We start from the raw sequence: 27,968 nt of genomic DNA, 5'->3' as shown, positions 1-27,968 counted from the left end.
GCAGTGTATGTGAATGACATCAACAAGGGACCAGGCTGTTGCCTAGCAATGGAATTCCATTGAAAAGGTCTTACGCTTTGGCTGCATTGAACGTGTAACGTATGCAGAGCGGATGGGCCAGGGAATGTATCTTTCAACTGGCTACACCTGCAGGGCACACACTGCCTAGGATTGTGGGAGTCACAGGCGAGACGGTGAGCTTTTGCTCTGGGATTGTTGTTCAGTTTTTTGGCGCCGACACAGCGCTGTGAAACGTCAATCTACTGTCAGGTGAGGGAAACAAAAAAATTGAATTAAAACGGAAACTCTCAAAACCAAACTGCCAACACGCTCACTGACAGTCATTCCATTGTTTCCTGTGCATTGGTTGTTTAATTTAAAAGAAATAAAGACACTTTATGGTCCATTTCTGTGTATATTTTTTTCACACCTCGGGTAAAAAAAAAACATAAAACAGAAGAATCTCCTGTTTTTTGACACTTGTAGAGCAGATCTCCTCGGTGCATATGCACCACTTATGCGCTGCTCTCATGCCCGGTGTAGCCAGTTTCATGGATTATAGTGAAAGCGTAGGGTTGGAAAATCCGCTCCGCATACGTCACGTGTGCAATGTAGCCGGCCCGTTAGAATATTACATTGGCCTGTTACGTGAGTGAGGAGTTGATATGTTCTTACACATTTCATCTGTTGTTTGCACATGATGAATGCTGAGCCGGGCGTGGTGCAGTTGGGACAGTCTGTGACACAGCATGGCAGAGGATCGCCCACTTTCATCAAGGTGCTGGGCATCTCCGACTTCAGGAAGTATTCCTGTAGTGACAGCAAGTTGTTGTTATTATTATTATTATAATATATGAGAGACACATTTTCTCACAACTGTTACAAAGTGTACTGTAAAAACATGACCGATCTCCGTTCAAACTCAAGCCTCATGGAGATTTTATTTTTTGTAACTCTTTGGGAAGAATTGGGAGGGACCACACAGCTTTTCTTCATGGCTTTACAGCTTCACAAGAGGCAGGGCTCCAGACTAACTTTTTGCCTTGGTCGCACTGGTGCGCCTAACTTTTTTTATTTAGGTGCACCAGCACAAAATTTAGGTGCACCCAAATTTTTCCTTGCGTCGCCATTAAGGCCACAATGTCAAGGTCATCTTTTTATCACACTCCATATACATTTATATATATATATATATTTTTTTTTTTTATTTATTTATTTATTTATTTATATATATATATATATATAAATTATATAATGTCAATTATTTTAAACAAGAATAAGGAGTTGGTAAAGTTTTTTATTTTTTTTATTTGAAGCACACTGTACTCAAAGTCTTATAGCGGGTCCCCCCTTGCTGTCAAATGCCCCTCAGATGGCCAACACCTGTAATTTGGCCTTCTTCCCCTTTGGCCTTGGCTAAACCAGCTTGCCACACTCCCTAGCATCAAATGTCTGCAAGCTGAGCCCCTCCACACTGATTCTTATCAGATCTTCCACTAGTCCAGGACTAAAAATCATATCTCCGTATTTTTCGGCTGAATGGCGATACACAATATATATCTCTCTATCTCTAATTTATATTTTTTACAAAGTAGGCCAAATGTTCAGTTTTAAGTCAAAGCCAGTCACAAGCTCTTTTATCAAAACTGAGGTGATTGAAATAAAAGGCAAAGACAGGGTTTCCTTCCCAATTTGAAAATATACAGCTGCAACACATGTACATTATCTGAAATAAATAGCCTGGGATATATATATATATATAAAAATATATATCACTGAGAAAGCTCCTTCACTTGTTTTCAATAACACCAGATAGCCCAGTAGCTCATATAGGGAGAGAGGGGGAGTACGATGGACTGAAGCTACTCACAGAGTGACGGCTGACTCATTATGAACGGGTCCAGCACGGGGCGAATGCGGGTCAGCGGCGTTACATACGTCTTGTGTAGGCTATGAAATGTCTGTATCGTCACTGCGCTGCATTTTTATGAACTATGATAATGTGGCCATGGGTCACATCTCTCGCCCAGGTCCAGCAGGCTCCGTCTAACAAACTATTATTCAACGAACTGAAGTTACCGTAGTTCCATTCAATAACTTCTTCTGTGTTTTTCGCCGTGGCGGCCGCAATAACAGAGTTAGGCTACCAACGGAAGCACTGGTACCAATACAGGTTTCCCTCTCATACTTAAACATATACAGCTGTGTTAATAACAATTAAAACTGTAGACAAATGTCAGCATGTGGACCGGCGGAGCCGTGTCTCTCCATGAGCCGCTTTCCGATGTTGCAGGTGAGCCGGCCCGTGTGCGAGTGAATGGGGGCGGGGCTGCGCGGAGGAGAGATCCAAACACAGGCACGGCTTTACAGAAGGAATGGGTCATGTACCGCAACATATAAACGTCATCGCTTCGTTCGCGGAGAGGCAGCGGATGCGAGGACGTTAGGTGCACTGGTGCGACCTAGGAAAAATCTTAGTCGCACCCTTACAAATTTTGGGCGCATTTGCGACCAAATTGGTCGCACTCTTGAGCCCTGAGAGGGATCAGCTGGTGGGACCGTTGAACAATGTGACCACACTAGCTGAGTTGGATACACTCCAGAGTATCAGCATCAGTGTTTAATTGCCCTCACTTCCTCACACTGCATTCCATCTCTGGACTCTTTTCTCAAAGGCAGGAGTGAGAAAGAAGTCAATTGGTGCAGTGCATGTGCAGTTGAAGAGGAGACGTTGGGCCTCATGCCCGCTACAACCAGGAACAGAGCCAGACGTAAGAATTGGGGCTCAGCCCAAAGCTAGGGGGGGCCCGGGAACATGCTGCCATTCTGCCCATTTACGGTAGCCATGCAATATTTTTCAATTTTGGAAAAAGTTAGATAGTTGCCAAGAAAAAATAAAATAAATCATCCTTTGTTAATAGAACTTTGGCTCCATTGATTGCCGGTCCAGTCAGAGAGACGGAGGGGAAATTACACAAAGTTGAAGGCATTTGAAGAACCAACAAGATCCAGGGCTTTTGAGAATAACATCTTGAGCTGAAGCCCCAGAAGCCACCCCCTCACACACCCACCAGCGCTCTGCTCCTGGCTACAACACAGTGTTTCCCTTACATAGCCTCTAACCCTCCTCAAACATTTAGCCATCATAGACTTCCAAGTAGAGCTTCAACGATTAGCCGATGAATCGTTTTTAGTCCATGGACAGAAAATGCATCAGTGTGTGTTTGAAGCTGGTGGTCCAGGGCTTTATAAAACCTATTGGTTAAGTGAAGTGCTCATTTATGTCCTTAATGGGGAAAAAAATCCTCAATCCCGCTATACTGCGGTTCCAAAGTGAGGTGCTCATATCCTTAACGTGCATCTTTAATGGGAAAAAACACTTCCATCACGCTAAAATGCGGTTCCAGCAGCAGTGTTTCCCCCCCCCCCCCTTCTCTGCATTGTTCAGGCGCCAACAACAGAAATGAATTCATATAGCTTGTTTGACAGCAAGGGAACATGAGAAGAGAAGTACAAACCGTGAAGTGTAAACAAATTCAGCTCCAGTTTATTCCTTATTTCCTATGTTTATTTTTGCGTGACATAATTCACCACATCTGCATCAAATGCAAGCAATAAGCAGTTTGGTTATATTCCTGCAGAAATAACCAACTAGAAAGATTTTATGACATTCCAGACTTAAACCAACCATTGAATCTCCATGAATCTCATTACAAATACTTAAAAACTGCACACCTACATTTCCTGTACATTTAGTGTAGCCTGTAGCCAGACCACACGTTTAATTGTATTGCAGGAAATGAAAATGATTAAACTGGCAGAAGTTGAGGAAGATGTTGGTCTCATCATGCTGGTATACGTGATATAAGGCTTGATATAAGGGTGTGAGATAAGGGACTTCCAGAACCACAGCCAGTCATTTCCGTGGGTTTTTAGTAGAAGAAGTATTAGTGGGGTCATTGCGCAATTGTTTGCATAAAGTGTAGTGGCTGTCGGTTATAGCGAGGGAGAGATCACTAAAAGCGAAACTTGAAATAGCAGTTTGTCACTAAAAGGAGAATAGCTGGTCCACCTTAAAGGTCAGCCCACCCCTAAGGTCAGCCCACCTTAAGTCGGTGAGTCTGAGCTGAAGAAGTTGCTAGCTCCGTGGCTAACCCCTTTCACTTTAATCAGCAGGTAGCAGTGTAGCAAGACACAGGACCTCGGCTTGGGTCTTGAGGAGTTGCGGCATTTATTCACCGACCGATAAACTGTGCACACACTGCGCTGCTATTTTTACAGCAATGGGCGTAGGAAGCATTGAACATGTGGGTGGGACATCTTGCTTCTCTTTAAAAACAACCCTAACTGTGAAGTCCGTTTTCCACACTAACATCCTGACACCTACACGAAAGGATGGCCAAAGAAAACAGAGTGACGGAGGTGGTGGTGACGGGTCACAAACACTTTTTGTTTTTCCACGACAGGAAGGACTGGGTGCTAAGACAAGAAGTGGAAAAAAGCTTCAGAAATAAGATGATGCAAATATTTTGTATGGGCTGTTAATGTGTGATGCTTGTGCATCATTGCATTCAAACAATATCCGATAGAACACTGGCTGCGATTTGAATGTGCAGTGGCCATGTGCAAACATACTGTAAATGAGCCTGCCGAAGCATTTTAGGACAAGTGTGTGATAATGTCTTACCCCAGCCACTGTGAGGATGCGACGGACAGTCTTAGTGACGATCAGAGACGTCTTGGCACGAGTCACCGCCACATACAGCAGGTTCCACTCATCGTCTGCAATATCAGCTGAGCAGGGAAGAGAAAATATTCAAAGGATTTAAATATTAACCACTTTTTAGACTGCCTTTAAATCTGCAGTAAGGCAATATTGGTCGATGTATTAGCCTGGCTGAATTATCAGTCTAGCTAAGCCCTCTAACAATAGAACTAACTAACAAACAGGAAAGCAACCCTAAAAATGCAAGAGGTAATGAGTTGTTGGAAACCGATACAGTTACTCCCGTATAAGATAGGGCAAGAGTGTCTACCAAAAACCTATAATGTAAAATACGTACATGTAAAAAAAGAAAAAAAAGGTTTGTCCAAAGAAACATACCGAACGAGAAGTTGGGATTGTGGTGCAGGTTGTGCTCTGAAGAGGGAACCTTGGCAAAGTCATCGGTGACCATCACAGTTTCGAACTCCAGACCTTTAGCCTTGTGGACTGTTCCGATTATGAAGTCTGAAACAAAAGAGCAAACATCGGTAACAACCAGTGCTGTAAAAGTATTACGCCCCGACAACGTTCTATGCCCTGTAACCCAAACACGTCAAAATAGTGTATTTATGTCTACCACTTGCACACATGAAACCGAAATTCTGGTCTCTCACTAGTTAATGTAATAGCTATGGAGTGTTTATTGCTGTGTATATGCCACTGTACTCGTGGACAATACCACATTTGGTCAGAGTGCTACAATGTGCCTTCACGTGTGCATTTTAGTCGCTCTGTTGTGCCAGCTCTTTATAAATGAGCGCAAGCTACAGCCCAGTTCAGGAATTATCAACAGGCCAGAGTCTTATGATGTAGCATTACTGACATAAGGGTTATTTAATAGTTGCTTATTGACAATATGCCAGTATTTAAGCGCCTTTAAAGTATAAACATTCAACAGTGACACTGCTGAAGGTTTCTACTTTTCAAAGAAAAGTTTTTGTCCCTGTTGTATCGAAAACATACTGAACCGTGACCCCAAAACCGATGCAGTACCGCCATTTCCCTCTGAAAAGATGCATCTGCAGGAGAACACAGACACTGTGTTTTATTGCTCTCACTTAAAGATGCAGTAGGTAAGTCTTATAAATAGGGCTGTGAATCGATTAAAAAATGTAATCGAATTAATTACATACTCTGTGATTAATTCATCGAAATTAATCGCATACATAATTAACGGTGCCTGAACCAATACTTTTTAAGAAAGTAAAAAAAGAAAAGAAAAAAGAAGGGTACTAAACACAGGGCTCTCAAGTGTCACGCATTGAGCGTGACAGTCACTCATTTCGGTCTTTTGTCACGCACTCCCGCCACACATTGTATTTCTCACGCGGAAAAACTATTTAAAATAAATTGAATATGCCGCAGCGCCCAAAATTTCTCTGGCCGCGCCGCTCTCACTATGGAACCGGCAGGAATCAAGCGCGTCTCCCCTGGAGTTCTTAGTCGAGCCTGCCACTTATCAGCCAATCAAAAGAAAAGGGGGCTACACAATAGCCAATCAGAAAATAGCACTATTGTATATGGGTAAGATTTAATGCAACAGCCAATGAAAAAAGCATAGAGCAGCGCAGACACTTCCTAAACATTTCGCTCATTCAGAGACCAGAGACCCAAACGGGGCTCTGTGTCTGTCAGACGGTCTGAGATCTACCGTCTCAGCAGAGTAACGCACGGCACAGCAGATTATTTTGAAATATATACTATTATAACTTTATTTTTTTCAAAATATCACGAATCCTCAAAACTCAGATAAAAACAGATATGTTTTGAATGTGCACAACGTTTTTTGAACATGAGCAGAAATCTTGCTGAAACAATTCTGTTTATCAATTCATTAAAATGAATTAATGTATCATTGACGTGAATAATTGTCATATGCACATTTAAGGAGGTTAAATCCTCAACAAAAGATGCAAAAGAAAAGGGAAGAGTAAATGATGCTAGGCTACATGTGTGCTGACTCAGATTTAATTAGGAAAGCTGATCTACAGGAGAATAAATAGATGAAAGCAATACAGAATGCCTGAGAGCCTAACTGCCATATATTCCATTATGTTTTTATATTTGGATAATAATCTATGTTTACCATTACATAAAGATTTCCAGCATGAATTGATTCAGAAAAAAGGTATAAATAGGTGCATAAAAATTCACCAGAATGCAGGAAATGAAGAGTTCAATGCTCAAAATTTTCTGGGGGAGGACCCCCATACCCCCCCCTTATCATAAGTCACCATGCCATGCGGAAATTGAATATTTACTTTTTATTTGGTTGAATTGTCAGTGCCATGTGTCAAATCTTTTCTTTTGTAAATCTGAGCAATTATTAATAATAACAAAAACACTAATAATAATATTAATGAAACACCCCTACTCCTGCGACTCGTCCAAACCGCCACCAATCGATGATCTTTTTTTTTGTGGGGGGGGTGTCACTCTTGCCTGTCTTCAAAACTTGAGAGCCCTGTAAACAACAGTTGGTGACATTAAAGAAGGGCTTGTTTATTGCTAAGGCCATATGGTCAAAATTAAATGATTTGATAATAATCTATAACAATAACTTATTTCACTAGTAAATTGCTGTTGAACGACAAAAACAACCACCAGATGGGAAAAGGACATTTACAATAACTTCAAATGCACCACGAGGCTGTAGTTTACCAGTTTCATTGAACGCACCGTCTGTGTTGTTTTTCCAACAGCAGCTGATCTGAAGAAGATCTGAAGAACGATGCAGATGTAGCCACATTTCCTCTCAACAGGTAACATAATTACCATGAATGATTTATCTTTCACTTGGTTATTAGTAGTCAAAAGTCCACAAAGCTACGTTGGTGAGGATGATAGTAACGTTAGCACAGTGGTCGGTCTGATATGATGCTGAAATGGCTAACGGTAGCCTGCTAGTTAGCATCGTTTTACTGTTAGTGAGTAAAGTTAACGTTGTGTTGGTGTTTAGTTATTGAACATGTCTGACATGCCGGCAGTTCTGTCAAACTCCGTTGTGTGGGAGGGGCTTAGGAGACGGTTTGGGCTGCAGCAGAAAGGGAGGAGGGACTGAGAAGTTGTCGATGTTCAAATTTGTTGGCAAAGTCCTGGCTCTTCACAATCTTACCTACTGCAGCTTTAATCACATTGCACTACATCTCTGGTCTCTTTTCACTGGCCATGTGCAGCGAAGTGGAGGCTCTGGGCCTCATACCCACTAGAACGCAGTGTTTACCTTACAGAGGCTCTAACACTCATACATTGAGCCATCACAGACTTCCAAGTAGAGCTGCAACGATTAGCCGATGAATCATTTTAGTCCATTGACAGAAAACGTACCAGTCTATGTTAAGAGCTTGTGGTTCAGAGGGAAATGTTTTTATTTTTTCTTTTCCAGTTGGCAAAGTGAGGTGCTCTTTAATGTCCCTAACGTGCATCTTTAATGGGCATATACTTCCATCCTGCTAAACTGCGGTTCCAGCAAGGAGCGGGGTTTTTGTCTTCCTCTGTGCTGTTCAGGCGCCAACCAGAGGAATTAAATCATATAACTTGTATGACAACAAAGCAAACAAGAAAAGAGAAGTACAAACAGTGACGTTTATACAAATTCAGCTGCAGTTTAGTCCTTACTTGTCTTGTTTATTCTTAGCGCGGCTTGATTCACCCCATCTGCTAGCTGGATGTCACTAACTGGACGGGGAACTTTAACCATTTGTAAGATTATACGATATTCCAGACTTAACCAACCATTGACTCTGCATGAATCCCACTATAAGCACGCAAACACCAGACCAAACGATTAAGCTGGCAGAAGTTGAGGAACAACTTGGTCTGAATCGTGCTGGCATTAAAAGTGTGAGATAAGGGACTTTCTTTAACACAATCATACTATTTTGCAAGCTTTCTTTCGTTGTGTCCTAATGTACCAAATACATACCGAAATGTGACCCAAACCCGAGGTACATATACCGAACTGTGAATTTTGTGTACCGTTACACGCCTATTAACAACCTATGACTGAGTTAAGTGCAATATACAGTGGAAAGAAAAATTACACGTCGAGATGAAATATACCATTATAAAAGTGTGTGTCAAGTGAAGCTACAAAAATACCAGAGGAAAATTGACATAATGTCTGTAGATTTCCAACAGTCCAAAAGTTCCGCACTGGGATGTCATACATGAATCTGAAAAAAATACTTTCCTGTATGACTAACTTCTACCAAGTTATTACTGTAACTACTGTTTAAGAGCAGAAACAGAAAAGACGCTATGAAAAATCCCCATGCAAAAGGAAGGAAGAAATGGGTGTTGGCACAGACAAGTCTATAAATACTTGTTGACCTCACCAGCCTGTTTGTTTTTTTTCCATGAGACTCTTTAACAATAACAAAATGTATAGAATAGGGTTGGGCGATGTCCCCTAAATTGGCAGTTGACGATGTTTACAGTAAAAGGTTTATTTTTTACATAAATATTTGTTTCTATTACTATGGGCTAACAATTAACATAGAAACAATCTGACATACTTTTAAATGCCCTCTGTAAATAGACAGTATTAAATGCTGCTGCTGGTAGGGACAGTAAATAACAACTTGACCTACTTTCATTTAACTACAGTGCCGTAAAGTCTAGACTCAATCAGATATCCGTGATCTGCTTAACGACAGGAAAGTGGAACGTTTGTCTTTAACAGAGCGACAGTAACAACCTAATATACCATTACTGAGTTTAAACTACATTCTCGGTTATATTAGCACTGAATAACGCATTCAATAAACAGAAACATAACTCTGCACATGAACAGATGCACAGTATTAGCTCACACATTAAATAGCACCCTCGTGAATTAGCCTACTATGGCTAACGTACATTCATAAATCCTACATAACATCGTCATCAAACTTACTTATTCATGCACGCACACAGTAGTATCCACAAAGTTAGTCCAATGAGGGGATAAAAGTGTGATAGCGTTCCACGTTAACGCTTTTTTCTCTCTCACTCGAGACAGCTGTGTCCAAGCTGAGGCGCAGAGCATGGTTACCGCATGCTGATACGTTACTAGTCCAGGTAGAGCGAGCTACTATACTGACATGGAGAGAGAGAGACTATCACTACAAATAAGTTGCACGTAGCTTGTTGCTAGTTTAAGACCGACGCAGTTGTCAATTTCCCGTTCACTAGGATTAGCATTTGTCTGACAGGGTGGGGGGCGATGCCGGTCAACCATCACGGTGGACAATGATATCGTCCATCGGCACAACCCTAATATAGAATATCACTAGCCTTATCCTTTAAAGATGCTGATACATGGTTGTGGATGTCAGATTTACTGATTTACTGCGCTAGAACCTGTGTGTTCATACATCATACAACTTCCTTTTTTCAATCTGTGTATACTTTAATTTAAGATTTTTTTCTTTGCATACCTGCTTCGTTGTAGTCATACTCAAAGCAACTTTCCAGGCGCCTGGCCAGCTCGGGGATGCGCTTTCCGTATTTTTCAACGATACTGACTTTGGCATCCAGCTCAAGGTCTTCGGTCTGCTCGACGTACATCTTCAGGGCCCAGAAGGGCCCTTCCGGGTTTCTCTTGGCGAAGGAGCGGATCAAAGGATCCCTGATGACTGAAGGAAGAGCAAATTCAACATTAATGTCACATTTTGGGAGCGAATTTCCAAAAAAGAAGGAAAATCACTCAGTGGGTAAATAAATAAATGTATGTGCATGAATCTCACATTTCCTCCCTTCCATCAGATGCCAGACGTCCATGATCCTATTCAGGCCGATACCTGCGACACCCTGAGGGAAAAGGTAGACCTGTAAGTGCCTGATCAATATGTTTAAAAAAAAAAAAATGCTACTTAGACAGATATCACATGTAACCTAAAGTGTCTTTATGATATAACATATGCTTGCTACTACTTCCTTGTGCTTGTCTGTTAGTATGTATAAAGACACTCACTCCTATGAAGTGGATCCTGCAGTGTGGGTTGGAATCAGTCAGCCGGACGGCTTCACTGAACACACTGACATTACATCGGGACAAGATGGCCGTCTTCCCCCGGCAAAGACTGACGCCGGTCCTCATGGCTGCTGCGACCTTGTCTGCAGTCTCGTCACACACACCTCCTGTAGAATGGACATGCAGCGCACACACGTATGCTAACAAAACAGTGAAAACCTCAAATCTTCACATTACATCAACTTCCAGGGCAATAAAAGCATCTGTGTTGAAGAATCTCGTACGTGTTTCTAAGTAGACCTTTTTTTTTTTTTTTTTTATAAAAAGGAAACAATTTGCAGTGTTTACCTTTTTGCTTTCCTCCCACTAGAATCTTCTCCACTCCCTTGCACACTTCGAGGATGGTGGCGCCCACGTAGGCGATCTCAGCACCGAACCGAAAGCTCTGAACAAAGACATCAGTAGCACGGGAGTTCATCTGTTTCTGATTAACACTAAAATGCTCAGAGGAAAACACAAGACTCCCTTTATAACTGCCAGTGTATGATTAGTATTCAGCTATGAATAGAGCCAGAGGCAATGGTGGAATTCTACTTCTACTCTGCTACATTTCAGAGAGATATTGTAATTTTTACTCCACTACATTCATCTGACATCTTAAGTTACTAGTTACTTTACAAATTAAGACTTTTGCACACAAAACACATGTAGTTTATAAAATACGTAATACGTAAATTAAACTACCCAACAATATACAGGCCTACAAGTCAAGCTGAAATGATTACACACTGAACTGTTTGGATCGTTACCAGTTTCTAAAATGTGAGGATTTTTCTACATTGAGTACTTTTACTTTTAATACTTTAAGTACATTTTCCATATGATACTTACATGCTTTTACTTAAGTAACCTTTTCAATGCAGGACTTTTACTTGTAACTGAGTATTTTTTTACAGTGTGCTATTAGTACTTTTACTTAAATAAAGGATCTGAATACGTCTTCCACCACTGGCCAGAGGTACAGTATATATTTATACCTACAGATTTCCACACACACACACACACACACACACACACACACACACACACACACACACACACACACACACACACACACACACACACACACACACACACACACACACACACACACACGATCATTAATCAATATGACAATGTATTTAATGGTGTGATGCGGTGACCCCGGTAGCCGCTATGTAACCGGTAAGTGCAAATGCTACGTCTCTTTGTGTGTGCGATTGTGTATACCTGCGTCAGGTAGAAGATGTGAGTGTGGTCAACAATGTTCAGGGCATTGACAGCTCCTTTGAAGGTGTAGATCTGCTGATGAGGATCTCCAACCAGGACTTTCCCACAGTGCTGAGACAGAAGTACATCCATGATGGCTGACATGTAGGGAGGGAGGGAGGGAGGGAAGGAAGAAGACCCCATCACAAAGTTAAAACAAAAATAATCATAGTGATGCTTTCCCACAATCCTACCAGTTTACCACATCCTTACCTGGAGTGCAGTCCTGGGCCTCGTCGATGAAAAGGACATCGTACTTGTCAGACAAGGAGGGCTTTGGGATTTGGAGCTGCCATAACTTAAGGTAACCTGGTAAATAAATAAAACATCTATTAAACACCTGTGCAGCATCCCCTCTATTAGAACAGAATTACTTTTATTTCATTTCACTCATTTGCAGTTGGCATACCATCGTGGGTCATGTAGTACGCGTCTTTTTTGGTCTCGTTGAGATCCTTCATTTTGTTCCAGATCATCGTCGCGTCTTCCACAAACAACTAGGATTGCACAATAAAAGACACACAGTTTAAATGGGACTGTGCAGTGCTCATGCTGTTTTTTGCGATTCATATTTCACTGGCGTTTTCACAAAAGACAATTCAACATGAACAAAAAAAAAGTGGCAATAATACCTACGTATAAATGTATAGCCATGGAATACACAGTAATTGGGGAAAAAAGTTGTGTAAAAAAAGGAAATGAAAGTATCGAAAAACTTTAACATACAATACATACAACATAAAAATTAAAAACAGACAATAGTAAATTAAATTAAATACAGAATAAAACATATTTAAATCTTTTTTTTTATTTTATTTAAATGGTGCACCAAGAATCGTGATCTATCTACAAGTACTGAGTTCCCCCAATAGCCACTCGCCTCCTTCGCATGCAGATGGGGGTTTCCAGGTGCTCATGCTCTTGCTTAATATTTATTCACAATAAGGGCACGTTCACACCTATGCGAATGCTGGCGACCATCGCCTTGTGAAGCGATATTTGTGCTAAATGTAATGCCAATCTGCTGTATTTATATAGAGCTTTATAAGTCTACTCAAAGTGCTTTTACATAGAACATGCACCATTCACACACACATTGATACAATGGGGGCCGAGGCTGCCATACAAGGTGCCATCTGAACATCAGATTAACATTCATACACATTCACACACCGATAGCACAGCCATGTCCGTGGACCACGGTCCACGGACATGGCTGTCTAGATTTCTGCATGGGAAAAAAATGATCGAACCACCAACCTTACTATTGGAAGACAACCTATAGCTCTAACCACCTGAGCCACAGCTACCCTGGGCAGCGCAGGATGTGACGCCAATGAGGCTAAACCCATAGACTGTATAGGGTCAACCAAACACTTGTTTTGCCATTGGTTGAGGCAGTGACTATGTCATTCAAGGTTCACCAAAGTTGAACTCCACGCAATGCAAATTCCTTCGCTACCGGAAGCGAAGGTTTTATTCGCCTCTTCGCTCGCATAGAATGGAAGTGATCGGGAGGCAAATATTCACCAGTGTTAATTGTACGCATGTGTGACTGTGCCCTCAAGTAGAGCTGGGCAATATATCTATATTATATCGATGTATGAGGCTAGATATCGTCTTCAATTTTGGATATTGTAATATGACACAAGTGTCGTCTTCTCCTGGTTTTAAAGGCTGCATTACAGTAAAGTGATGTACTTTTCTGAACTCACCAGACTGTTCTAGCTGTTCTATTATTTGTCTTTAACCACTGAGTCATTAGATCCACATTACTGATGATTATTTATCAAAAATCTCATTGTGTAAATATTTTGTTAAAGCACCAATAATCAACCCTGCAATATCGACATTGAGGTATTTGGTCAAAAGATATCGTGATACTCGATTTTCTCCATATCGCCCGGCTCTACCCTAAAGGGTATGCAGTGTCACTTGTATACATTAATGCGTTCGTACCTCTTTTTCCACCTCGCCTATATACTCTCGGAGTCCGTGCTTGCCCCTGCGGGAGCAGGGGACATGGCTGGTATTGATAGTCTCGTCTGTTGACGCCATGAAGGCGTCGAGAGTTGTGGTCACCACTTTGGCCTTGCTAAAGCCACCGCGGCCCTGAGGCAGAACAGAGCTGATGGCGAATGGCTTCAAGTTGAAGGTCAGGTTCTGACGAGAATGGTATCTGCACCAGGGAAGATCACAGAAGCACAACAAGTGATGTGGTTCTTTAATGGAAAACACCTCATATTCCTCAAGAAAAAAAAGAAGTTACTACAGAAAAAAAAAAAAAAAAAAAAGGCAAAACAAGCTTAAGTCTGTGAAGAGCAGTTTGTTCTATTGGTTGTCAAACAGACATCAACATGGAAAGTTTCGCAGGCAGTAATCAGTTAAGCCGACAGTGAGCAGAGCTCAAAATATGTTGACTTTTATTATGTTGCTCTACTTTCAACACTTAACACTGACTCACTGTATTTCAGACATCACAGTATTCTGGACACTTTACTTTTCCCACACATCCATGTCAAATGGATTGTTAACTTAATTAATCAAATTATGCTATTTAGAAACACTGTTAGTTTATTGGCATAAAAAAATTCAAAGACATTCAAAATTAAAATGATGCAAACCATGAGGGATCAAACTTGATATGATAGATGCTAAAATTAAAAAAAATGGATATACTGTATATAAAAATTGGAAACAAAGCTCATTAACCCTATTATCTTTGGGGTCAATTTGGCCCCATACAATGTTCAACATATCCAAATATAAGGGCTTGACATAATTTTTTGGGCTTTATATTTAACAATCTCCTAACTCATTGGCCATCGATCTGACAAAGATTTAGCCTCTGGGGGGTTGTAGCCAGCGGATATTTGGCTAACAGATACCCAGTCCAAGACTTTCTTTCTTGCGCGCCAGAACAACTTGCAACTTGAGACGTTAGTATGGAGTTGGAGTTGAGAGACGGCATCTATTGATAGATATCTATGCAGATGTCATCATAGGAATGATACAAATCCAATAAAAAGAGCTAAAGCGTCCTCAGATGATGGCTGATGGGTTTCCAAGATTGCATTTTGGCCAATGCCAAAACATAATACCCAAGCCAAGCCAAAAATCAGCATTTGAGCCCTTTATAAACACCATCCGACTCAAACGGCTTAAAAGACTTGGATATGACCCACTTGCAAGCCCACACTGGGTTTCTCATTTTGGCCAAAGTGTCTAAGTCAAAAGGGAGTGCAAAAGGTAGCCTTTGAAATGCTACTAGATGAAGGGAATATTTCCAGCCAACACATGATGTAGGAGTTTAGGTTACGCACTTTTGTTACACTTATACATTATTTATGCTTCTCCATAATGCTCACAAAGTTTCTTCACCTACCCATGTTTAGCTGACATGATTGCATAACTTGCAGTGCATTTTATTTATTCATATATAGGCAGAACTGTTATCTTGGTGCCATATGAAACCGAAATCGCGACACTCAGACCCACGAACCTGTATCGCAGAGTGAGAGGGCAGAATCGCGACACACCCCTTCCAGCTCCCAGAGTTATCCTTACTGTCTAGATCCAATGCTACCACATCTTTAAATTACTATTAGTATTAGTCGTTTTGGTGCCATATCCCCTTTTGTCGGGTAAATGTAGCTGTAGACGTAACTGTAAAAATGGCTAAAATTCGGCAGGGGAGGCGAACCAGTGTCGTGCCAAGGTACTTATCCCCGCCATCTAATCAACAGTGTTTTCCAAAGTTCCATACTGACATGCACCATGCTACATAGGCTGACTGATCTGACCCATCTATGTGAGTCATGCAGGTTTATGAACAATATTTTTTCCTCGTCTTTGCTAACCCGTCCCTCCCTTCCCTCTAACGTGATTTCTGTTTTAATTTAATTTAGTTTAATATGGCTTCTAAATTAACCGCTTTGTTCACCGGTCTACCATATAAGTTACAGAGGGGATACACAAAATATCAGGCTGTTTTTCATCTGATATTTAGTGTATCCCCTCCCCTACCATGCAAAGGGTCTGTCCTGTCATCATGTGTGTTATTTTCTGTCTTTACAAGGTCACAATAAACAACCTGAGATAATATGGAGAAGTCTGCTGTTTTCTAGCAAAAGTTACAGAGGGGATACACAAAAATATCAGGCCGTTTTTCACCAGATATAATGTGTATCCCCTCCCCTAACATGCAAAGGCTGTGTCCTGTCAACATGTGTGTTATTCTCTGAGATAATATGGAAAGGTCTGCTGTTTTCTAGCTAAATTTACATAGGGGATACACAAAATATCAGGCCGTTTTTCAACTCTTATAATGTGTATCCCCTAACATGCAAAGGGTCTGTCCTGTCCTCATGTGTGTTATTTTCAGTGTTTACCAGGTCACAGTGAACAACCTGAGATAACATGGAGATGTCTGCTCTTTTCTAGCAAAAGTTACAGAGGGGATACACATTATATTAGGCCGTTTTTTACCTGATATAATGTGTATCCCCTCTCCTAATATGCAAAGGGTCTGTCCTGTCATCATGGGTGTTATTTTTAGTGTTTAGGGACCGTTCGGTATTTATGGAATGGACCATCGGAGTAAAATAGGGGAGGGTCATGTCTTTTTATTCTTTGTTGATGGGAGGGTCATCCAATTTTTTTTAGTCTAAGGGGGAAGGTCACCCAACTTTTGTATTCATGAGAACAGCAAAATTTCAAAGTGGCTTGTTTGGTGCATATTTATCTATGTAGTTCCATGGAGTTCTCTCAGTCTAGGTCCCTATCGCTAGCAGATGGGTCCCTCCCTGTTTAGTCAGCCAGACAATTTGAGCTGTAGCTTTAGAGACCGTGGGATTTCCCAAACTGAATAAATCCCACTCGCACATATAAACACAAAACTGCTTTGCTAGCTCCATTGTGTTGTAACTATCTGCTGAAAAAATAATTTTATTCATTAAAAAGGTTGCCGTACGGGTTAGTTCAAAAACATCCAAAACACCGTAGGAAATGGTTTTATTTCATGTGAATAGTAAATTAATATTTGAAGCGCAAACCAGTGCAGAATGAATCAATAAATTGTTGGGAGGGTCATCCCTTTTTTCCATATCAATTTGGAGGGTCATCCAAAATGTATTGCTGGTTTTTTGACTAAAGATCCCAAAACTCCTCTGGTGGCCCCTGAAATAAATAATGAACAGTCCCTTACCAGGTCACAATAAACAACATGAGATAATATGGAGATGTCTGCTGTTTTCTAGCAAAAGTTACAGAGGGGATACACAAAATATCAGGCTGTTCTTCACCTGATATAATGTGTATCCCCTCCCCTAACATGCAAAGGGTCTGTCCTGTCATCATGTGTGTCATTTTCTGTCTTTACCAGGTCACAATAAACAACCTGAGATAATATGGAGATGTCTGCTGTTTTCTAGCAATAGTAACAGAGGGCATACACATTATATCAGGCTGTTTTTCACCTGATATAATAGCAGCACTATGTAACTTTTAGCTGCAGCTGTAGTTCCAATGAGACAACCTGTAAGGCGACCGAAGCTCCGCTCTGAGTGCACGCGTGCTGCCGCGGCCAGGGGATACGAATCTTCCGGGGATAAGTACCTTGGCACGACACCGGCAACGCTAATGGAGGTGTAGCGTTACGAATGGCCGCTGTTCTGACTCTGGTGCGGGCCTGGGTCAGTTTCCAGACGGTTCAGTAAACTGCGGTTAGCGTCCTTAGCACCGGAGTTAAGTGCTGACCGGGTTTGGATTGCTGGCTGGCTGCTAGCTGGCTGGGAGCTGACTGTGGATGTGTCCCTGCGGCTGTTGTCAGCTTTCATCCCGACTGAAGCCTTGCAGTGCCGGGAGTGAGGCAGACAGACAGGGGAGGGGTGTGATACTGACATCTAGGCTTTGCTCAACCAGCACCTTTATAGTAGGCACCAAAGCACTTTTCCTCTTCGGTCCCCCTACAGGTTGGAAGCGGAATTGTCCATTACCAGTACCATTACCATTATACTTATGTCTCATTTTTGGAAACATTATTTTAAGGTACAAAAGAATCTTTGATGTTGGATCGATCAACATTGAATTCAATCAATATCAATAAATAAGGTCTCTGTTGTATTACTGTATTGCAAAGTGGCATGTCATCAATGACAATCTAGGTTTGCATCGAATCATGGGTCAAAAACCGTGAAAGGAATCGAAGGTTTGGTGTATCGTTACAGCCCTCGTCTGTATTTGTGAACACAAAAACTCAAAAGCTTTCGCTGCTACTTCTCACCTCCTCCCAACGTTGGCGAAGGCCAATGAGTGGACAGTCTTGCAGGCCACGTTGCTGGGGAAGCGGCGCTGCGCCTCATTGGCCACTGACTTGTTGAAGGCCACATACAGGAAGCGGAGGTGTGGCCTCTGCTCAGCGTACTTCACCAGCGTGGTCGTCTTGCCTGTACCTGTGACCGACAACACGGGCCGTTAAGCTACGACACTATGGCCTCCGATCACCCCTTACACAGCAACACTGATTAAACTGATTACTGATCTCCAACATCTAGAGGCTATGTGTACGGTCAAAATGCAACATTACCACTTTTCTTTTTAAATAGTAAAATGCAAAAGCTGTTAAGGACAGTTTAAATATTGTAACCACATTTCAGATATGAAGAAAAACAAAATGTGTTTCGCATTGTATTATCAAACATGCAGCTGTCCCTGTACCTGCAAAAGCCACGATCTTGACCACATGGTCTCCCTGGATGTCGTGGCTGAGGATCTGCTGCTGTTCACGTGTGAGCTGGATCTTTGGCCGCCTAGCAGAAACACACAAAATGCCGTCAGTTCAAAACTCCACAGATATGCATAACTTGCCGTTACTGCAGGCTTATACCAAAAAACACACCAAGCAGCAGCAGCAAAGTGTGGCCACGACAATTATAATTTTCTGCGGCCGGGAGGCGTGTTCATGTGTTAACTTGGGTCAAAATGTCACAGGACTCTGATTGTTACTGATTGGCTTGTGGGTATTATCTGGCTAGACTCCGCAGCTAAAAGTTAAAATATCCCCAACTTTCAGTTTGGCTGCATTTCGCCGCCACACTGCAGCTCGCTGAGCTCAGAGCGGCCGCCGCAACTTTCCATAGACATTGCATGGCAGCTCGCCACCGGCCACATTTCACCGCTGCATGGTGCGTTTTTCCGGCCATAGTGTCACATGGCTAGCATTAAGGGAAGGAGCGCTCTAAATACACTTGACATGCAAACAAAATGAGAAACTGTTGACAGAAAGATAGAAGTTGGAACAAACATTGTCTTCAGTCCTTTCACACTATATTCCATTCCCAATGTATGTTCCACATGTAGAACACTATTCATTAAATAAAAGTGGCTATTGTTAATTTTTTCATACAACTGAACTGTCAATATTAACGTTGGTTTGGTCAGCAATCGTACAGTGTATATCGACGACGTTCCACTTCCGGGATTGTTTAGGTGCTGCCGGAAATTCTGCCGGATGTCCCTAATTTTTGGCCGGATGTCCGGTACCTTTCGCTTTCATTCTGCATTTTCGAACATTACATTCTGTTTTATAATTTGCCATGGTATCCACATTATTGGTGATCATTTATCAAAACTCTCATTGTGTAAATATTTGTGAAAGCACCAATAGTGGACCCTTTAATATCGCCACAATATCAACATTGATGTATTTGGTAAAAAATATGGTGACATTTGATTTTCTCCATATCGCCCAGCTCTATGAGCTACTCTACAATCTGTCAATGTACCCCCTGGCAACTGCAGAAGTACCCCCTGCTTGGAAAATACTGCTATAGACCCAGAAGTGGGTCCGTCATAATGAAGAAATTAAGGGTGTTAAACTATTTGATATTTTGTGTGATTTATTTAAAGGATGTTTTGAATGTGGCAAAATACCATCTATGTGGCTTAAATCAATTATTAATCCGATACCTAAATCCCAAAATGAAAATCCAAGGGTGCCCTTAAATTATAGAGGGATTAGTCTAATGAGCACAGTTTATAAACTGTATTCTACAATACTTAATGAGAGGCTCATGTTTTATTTAGAGAAAGAAGAGCTTCTTGTGGAAGAACAAAAAGTATTCCGTAAATCAAGATCATGTTTAGATCACATTTTTGTATTGTTTACAATTATAACTAATAGAATAAGTGAAAATAAGCCAACATATTCGTGCTTTATCGATTTTCACAAAGCTTTTGATATGATCAATAGGGATCTGTTGGCATATAAGCTTATAGAGTATGGGGTAAATGGAAAATTTTATATGGCACTGAAGTCTGTTTATCACAAGCCCATAGCATGTGTAAGATTGAATGAACTCCATACCAACTGGTTTCCAACATCATCAGGGGTAAAACAGGGCGATGCTTTGTCCCTCACATTATTTGCAATTTATATAAAGGATTTGGCAAAGGAAATTAAAGCATTGAATTGTGGGATAAGATGTGGAAATGAAATGATAAGTATTCTTTTGTAAGCGGATGATATAGTACTACTGTCTCCATCTGAAGATAATCTGCAGCGCATGCTCTCCTATATTAATGATTGGTGTAATAAATGGAGATTGTTTATCAATAGAAAGAAAACGGAAATAATTCACTTTAGAAAACCTTTAACTACTCGCAGCACTTATGAGTTTAAAATTGTGTCACACAAGCTGAACTTTGTAGACTTATATAAATATCTAGGTTTTTATATTGATGAACATATGAACTTTAGAAATGGTGTTAAGGTTCTTGCTGATTCAGCACATAGAGCTGTGGGAGGAATTATTGGTAAAAGCAGGAATCTGAAAGACATAAGTTTTCAAACGTATTCTAAATTGTTTCAAACCTGTGTGTGCCCTATACTTGATTATATTGTGGGTGTTAGAGGACTTAGGAATATATCTTATTGTGAATTAGTGCAAAATAGTGCCATAAGATATTTTCTGGGTGTGCATAAATATACCCCTACATTGGCGATAGTGGGAGACATGGGATGGGAATCATGTGAGGCTCGCTGGAAGATATGTATGGCCCAGTTATGGAATCGTCTATTAGATATGGACGTAAATAGGTTGACAAGGAAAATATTTCTCTGGGATAAACACATTCTTGGTATTTGGTCTAACGACATATGCAAATTGTTTAGTAATTATGGTTTTGGGGATTTGTTTCTTAATAATGAAAAGCTGAATATCGGTTTGTTTAAAGAATCTATATTTGCTAAAGACAAAAAGCAGTGGGCTGACGATATATGGGCTAAGCCAAAACTGCGTATTTTTGTATTGATAAAACCAGAATATGGCACTGAGAATTATGTTGTATATAATTTGTCAAAAAGGCAAAGATCCTTATGTGCTCAAGTGAGATCTGGTGTTTTGCCATTGACTATTGAAACAGGACGATATGTTAATGTAGAAGAGGAAAAACGGATCTGTCCTATGTGTTGTTTGAATGATGTAGAAAATGAGTTCCATTTTGTTTTCTATTGTCCTTTTTATCGTGAGCAGCGTGATTTTTGTTTTGTAGGATAAAAGCAGAGATTGATTTGGTAAATATGGATGATGCTCAAAGATTGAGATGGCTGTTCACATGTGAAACATATAAATTGGCTAATTATTTAGATAAAGCCTGGGAGAAAAGGAAAAAAGCTCTTTATCGAGTGTAGATGAGAACTAGTTGTTTGTGTGTGGTATGTGTATACGTGTATATACATATGTGTATGTGTATATGTATGTATGTCTATATATTTGTATTCATCCGAAAGATTTGTATATGCAACAGGAAGATGTTTGTTAAATAAGTAAATTTGTGGTGTCTTGTAATCCCATGTGGGATGGGCCAAAATATTTGGCATGACACAAAAATAAAATATAACTAAGTAACTAACTAACTAACTGTTAAGGTCCCATGGCATGAAAATTTCACTTTATGGAGGTTTTTTCACATTAATATGCGTTCCCCCAGCCTGCCTATGGTCCCCCAGTGGCTAGAAAGACGATAAGTGTAAACCGAGCCCTGGGTATCCTGCTCTGCCTTTGAGAAAATGAAAGCTCAGATGGGCCGATCTGGAATCTTCCCTTTATGAGGTCATAAGGGGAAAGGTTACCTCCCCTTTCTCTACTTTGCCCGCCCAGAGAATTTGGCCCTCCCATGAGAGAGAGAGACAACATGGCTTGCAAACAAGCGAAGCATGGCAGTTGGTCAAGGCCACACCCCGACCCTCCACCTTGCCCCCCCTCTCTCGTCCTCAATTAGCCTGACAAGCCAGACCCACATCAAGATGTTGGGTCTGGGAACTCACCCTTGACAGGGCTCAATCCGAGGGGCGGGATAAACGGCTGTCTTTCAAATTCCCTCAGCATGCAATAGGATAGCATTACAACCAACCAGAGCAATGAAGAAGGTAGTGAAGCTAGTTCATAGATTAAACTTTTGCCATATCCGGTCGGCAAAACTCCGAACACATCTTCCTTTTTTTAAGAATGTTTTCAGTGCCGTTCTTTGTTCTTCCAGAAGACCGCTGTTCCCAGCAGCAGCAGCCATAAGCCCGCCCACCGACTCTATACACGATGTGATTGGCCTGACCAGAGTTTGGTTTTTCCAGCTCGCAAGCCAACGGAGAGTGCCTAGACCCCCCTGGCTGCAAATTAAATTTGCTGCTGCTAGGGTGCATCTAGATTTCTAGGCTAGTCCTCAATAGCATTTAAAGCTACAGACACAGAAATGGCACATACTAAATAGGCTCATGGTGGGACTGGCTCTAGTGGCTGTAATTCTGCACCATGGCTGAAGAGACTTCAGATACAGTATTAGGGGACCACTAAGGCCTATATAAAAGAGACTTCAGATACAGTATTAGGGGACCACTAAGGCCTATATAAAAGAGACTTCAGATACAGTATTAGGGGACCACTAAGGTCTATATAAAAGAGACTTCAGATACAGTATTAGGGGACCACTAAGGTCTATATAAAAGAGACTTCAGATACAGTATTAGGGGACAACTAAGGTCTATATAAAAGAGACTTCAGATACAGTATTAGTGGACCACTAAGGTCTATATAAAAGAGACTTCAGATACAGTATTAGGGGACCACTAAGGCCTATATAAAAGAGACTTCAGATACAGTATTAGGGGACCACTAAGGCCTATATAGAAGAGACTTCAGATACAGTATTAGGGGACCACTAAGGTCTATATAAAAGAGACTTCAGATACAGTATTAGGGGACCACTAAGGCCTATATAAAAGCATCCAAAAAGCAGCATGTCATAGGACCTTTATGGAAAGAAGGATGCACTCATTTCTCATGCACATCAGTCAAACTAATGCATTTTGTTCCTCACCCGCTCTGGCTAGAGCCAACAGAAAAGGGGCCGTTGTCCATCAGGTGAAGGACGTAGTAGATGTTGTAATGCAACCTGGAGAGACCGGACAGAAAAGAATTGTAGAGGCTGACAATAAAGACATGGTCAAATTTAAGGTGCTCCCACTTGCAGCTATTACCGGTTACTGATCTTGATGTTGCTCCTCTTCATGGCGAGCAGCATCATGGCCATGTGGCTGAGGTACTCTGTGATGGCGGTGTGCGACATGCAGCCGCTGAGCAGAGACACCAAGGCCTGCACGTCACCAACACTCTCACTGAGGATCAGTATGACAGCCATGGCCGCGTATGGGTTGGGACCCTGGAGATAAAAAACACGACGGATGAGAAGAACTTCCATGGCTCTCGTGCACACATTGTTAACTCAATTTTTTAGGATTTCAGATATATTCATACTGTTGCATCAGCAAGATATGGGGAGTACAAGACACTCTAAAGATAAACAAATTAAATTTAAGTTTAGAGAATAAATAGTCAAATGTATTCATTTTCTCAATATGACTACCAGAGGACCCGTGTGTGTGTGTGTGTGTGTGTGTGTGTGTGTGTGTGTGTGTGTGTGTGTGTGTGTGTCAGTCATACCTCAATGCCAAGGTTATAGGCCTTCTGAATATCAGGAATGCGTAATCTTATGGAGGCCTCAGCCTGAGGAAAAAGGCGATGTTTCTTAGCACACTCCAGAACGTCCTCCGGCCTCACCCGCTCCCTGACCTTATGCTGGGCCATTAAACTGACCAAAACACACGCAGACAAGATAATTATTAAAAACTATGCATGTCAGCGTTGCCATACTTTTGTAATGGGTCATTTTATATCATCCTTTTTAGTCATTTAAATTAATATCTGATCCACAGTGACACAATGATACCAAGATCAGAAAAAAGCTTCAAATTTCCAAAGGAAATAATGACTGGAGTTGTCAGGACTTGATCCAAATACTAAGCAGCTTTGTGTTGCTATAATCGGTTAGCTCAGTCTGAGCTTTTGCTTCAGAGGTTTTAATGTCTGCTTGGTATTTATATATGTTCCATATTTGTCCCTTCTGTGAACATCGTACCAATTTGTCTTCATTAAAATACAAACTAGGGATGTATGTGTTATCTCAGGTAGATACATTATTGGCCGATAAAAAAAAAGAAAAGAAAGAAAACTAAAGTACGGTTATTATTGACAATGGAATTTCAGACCATAATTATGACCGACAATGCAGAGCCTGCCGCTAATTAGAAACACATTTCTGAATGTATATTTTTGTCTCTGGCTTTCTCGCCTCTGCTTGCTGCCTGTGTGCACCGGGGCTGAGCCCCACACGCACACACACTACTCCTTACAGGTTTACCACAGCCGTCACGACATCACTGAAACTCTAAAACCTACTTTGCCTTCTAATTTTGCACTGACATCCCATTTCCTCTCCTTTCTCCTTCCAACACACACACAGGTCAGCTGAATGCGGTATTTCCACAAGTCTAAATCAGGGGTAGACTGAGTGTCTTGGCTCAGACTGGTCATCCTGTGGCCAGATTGGCTATGTGACTGCTGTCAGTTTTTTTTTTTTTTTCTTTTGTCTCAGTGCATGCATTGTCTTACCGGGGATTTCCACTGGATGCGTAACAGCTGCGGACCGGCTCCGCTGCGTGTCTGCTGCGTGCTCCGCCGTCCGTCAATACCCACCGGGTCCGGATTTGTTGCGGAACGGCTGCGGCCGTGACTGACAGCTGTAGTCACGAGGACCCACAAGTTCTCGCGAATTCACATTGAATATAACCACAAAACCAACAACAGTTTGTTTCCATCCAGAGGAGTAGAGGGGGAACAACTCTGTGCTGTGTTTTCAAGGTGTAGTGCAGGGAAATATGATCCGCCGTGAGCACGGTGTATTTTATTTTGAAAATTAACCGGATATTTATTTTGTTTCTGTGCTCGACTTCCTGTCCCGCGTTATCTTCTGCGGAGGGCTGCGGACTGACGGAACTGGGACGGAGTAGGGACGCAGACGTTCCGCAGTCAGTGGAAATACACACACTGACTTTAATGGAAACCTAATGACTCTGTCGACGTTCCGCAGACGTTCCGCATCCAGTGGAAATTGCCGGTTAGTCCGGCAGCCCCGCCGCTAGCTTAGCTTAGCGTAGTGAATGGAATCCTATGTTGCCGGTTAGCATGTAGTGATTAAAAGTGACCCAACAACAACAGAAACAAAACCTAATTACTTCTTGTGGCCTGTGTATTCACAACGAGTACAAATAGCAATGCAGATTAAGACTAGACAATTTCCTAGGCAGATACTGACTTGGGACTATATTGGGTGGAAGTAGGCTACAGCCGAAGCACTGCTCGGGCACAGAGATATCACGCAGCAACTCTGTGTGAGTACAGGTCTAATAAGGGTCGATCTATCCCATAAAATAACCATGTTTACAATACACACACCCAACACCACACACACACCACATCTACAAGTGCAACAAAATCCGCCAGGGGGAGACAGTATAAGCAATTTATAAAACAAGCAGAACATAAACATAAACTTGCAACTTTCATATGGGTATCAATGCCTCCGTAAAACAAAAAATGACAGCGACTCTTCTTCATGTTTGTGCTGTTACAGAAACGTCCCTTACTAAAAAGGAAATGCAGACTTACACAACAAGGTGCCGTATGCTGTGCTCTGATGATGATGGATCCGTTATGCTGCTGCTCTTCAGGATGAGGCCGATCTCCAGCACGGTTGTCTTCTCCCTCATCGTGTAGCGGTAGTACTGTTTCTTGAAGGGGACAAACTGCACAATGGAACACAAACACACGACATCCGAAACAACGATGTTAATTTGGTGAGCTTTAAATTTACCTCGAAGTTCAAGTAGGAATAGAACGACAATCTCCAACCACAAGAGACAAATGAAATACTCTCTTAGAGCTGGGCGATATGGAGAAAATCAAATATAACCATATTCTTCACCAAATCCCTCTATATTGATATTGCGGCAATATTGTAGGGTTGACAATTGGTGCTTTCACAAAATATTTACATTATGAAATGTCAGCACAGACCATCCCCTGAATCTAATCTTCACACTACTTCCATCCGGCCGCAGACACAGAGCACTGAACTGGACTAAAGCCTATTGCAAAAAAAGTTTTGTCTCCACCGCCATCACAATGCTGAACAAACTGTAATAATGCCGCCACCACCTCAGTTTTCACATTTGATATGTCTATGTGGGTGTCTTAATGTATGTATATGTGATACATGTTTTATGTGTTCTATATGTGATGTTGTGCTATGGAAAGAAGATGTGTGGAAATGATTATCCCTATGGGACAAGTCTCTCTCTCTCTCTCTCTCTCTCTCTCTCTCTCTCTCTCTCTCTCTCTCTCTCTCTCTCTCTCTCTCTCTCTCTCTCTCTCTCTCTCTCTCTCTCTCTCTCTCTCTCTCTCTCTCCACCATAAGTTATGTGGATATGAAGTGAAGTGGTTAAAGGCAAATAATAGAACAGCTAGAACAGTTTGGTAAGTTCAGAAAAGTACATCACTTTACTGTAATGCAGCCTTTAAAACCAGGAGAAGACAACACTTCTAAAATCTAAGACCATATCTTTCTAGCCTCAAATATCGATATATTGCCCAGCCCTATTAAAACTCATCAGTGTCAGAGCAGGGAGATGTGATATGGGATTCAAACACTGGATAGAAAAAGGACTAAGCACAATAAAGGACTTGTATAATGAAGGGACTCTAATGTCATTCCAACAATTAATGGATAAGCACAACCTTCCCAGGAAACATTTTTTTAAGTATTTGCAAATTCAAAGCTTTGTATATTCCCAAACTAAGACTACCTCAGAACCTACATTATCTACTCTCGAAAAATTCACGGTAAGCCATTTACATGCCAGAGGTCAGTTATCAAAGTTTTATGATCTACTATTAGCAGGCTCCAAGGAGAACTCCATATCGTATTTAGGAGCATGGAAGAATGATCTTCAGGTAAACATCTCTATAGAGGACTGGGAGAAGGCATGTCTTCACGCCCAAACCCAAACTATAAATACCAGATTTAAACTGTTGCAGTATAAGTGGTTGCTCAGGATCTATATTACTCCGGTTAAATTACATCATTTTAATCCTGAGATCCCTGATACATGTAGTAAGTGCACTGAAGAAATTGGCACTCTTTATTATTGTATGTGGGAATGCCGAAAACTCCAGGTATTCTGGAAAGAGGTTCTAGGGCTGACTTCTGAATTGAAAGATATGGTTTTTCCCATTGAAGCTAAAATGTGTTTACTACACATATTCCCTGGAGATTTCCCAGTAAACGCTAAGAAACGCAAACTAATCAATTTCTGTTTGTTGCAAGCCAAACGTGTAATTGCCTTAACCTGGAAGGATACTCAGAGACCGGATTCTAGACAGTGGGTTAAGGAGATGTCTTGCAGTCTGGCACTAGAAAAATTGACCTATATAGCAAGAGGGAAAGTTGAGGATTTTTATAAGATATGGATGCCTTTCTTAAATTTTA

The 27,968-nt window shown here is 41.3% G+C and overlaps 1 protein-coding gene across 1 annotated transcript in view; it reads right to left on the bottom strand.

Annotated features, from left to right (window-relative positions):
• The window catches only part of fbxo18 (F-box DNA helicase 1), a 32,192-nt gene that overhangs the window by 962 nt on the left and 3,262 nt on the right, over window positions 1-27,968 (bottom strand). Inside the window, exons 4-20 of the mRNA XM_039792465.1 lie at window positions 26,090-26,226; window positions 24,026-24,173; window positions 23,563-23,744; window positions 23,403-23,477; window positions 18,747-18,838; window positions 18,313-18,481; window positions 13,989-14,208; window positions 12,439-12,526; window positions 12,243-12,338; window positions 11,991-12,127; window positions 11,070-11,166; window positions 10,722-10,888; window positions 10,495-10,558; window positions 10,186-10,383; window positions 5,105-5,230; window positions 4,688-4,794; window positions 676-810 (exon numbers count right to left, since the gene is read on the bottom strand). Coding sequence (XP_039648399.1) covers window positions 676-810; window positions 4,688-4,794; window positions 5,105-5,230; window positions 10,186-10,383; window positions 10,495-10,558; window positions 10,722-10,888; window positions 11,070-11,166; window positions 11,991-12,127; window positions 12,243-12,338; window positions 12,439-12,526; window positions 13,989-14,208; window positions 18,313-18,481; window positions 18,747-18,838; window positions 23,403-23,477; window positions 23,563-23,744; window positions 24,026-24,173; window positions 26,090-26,226 — 2,238 coding nt within the window. The remainder of the gene's footprint in view (window positions 1-675; window positions 811-4,687; window positions 4,795-5,104; window positions 5,231-10,185; window positions 10,384-10,494; window positions 10,559-10,721; window positions 10,889-11,069; window positions 11,167-11,990; window positions 12,128-12,242; window positions 12,339-12,438; window positions 12,527-13,988; window positions 14,209-18,312; window positions 18,482-18,746; window positions 18,839-23,402; window positions 23,478-23,562; window positions 23,745-24,025; window positions 24,174-26,089; window positions 26,227-27,968) is intronic.

This window comes from Perca fluviatilis, chromosome 23 (assembly GCF_010015445.1).
Source record: "Perca fluviatilis chromosome 23, GENO_Pfluv_1.0, whole genome shotgun sequence".
NCBI classification, from domain to species: Eukaryota; Metazoa; Chordata; class Actinopteri; order Perciformes; family Percidae; genus Perca; species Perca fluviatilis.
The sequence above is the reverse complement of the archived record's forward strand: the minus strand, read 5'-3'. Positions and strand labels throughout refer to the sequence as shown.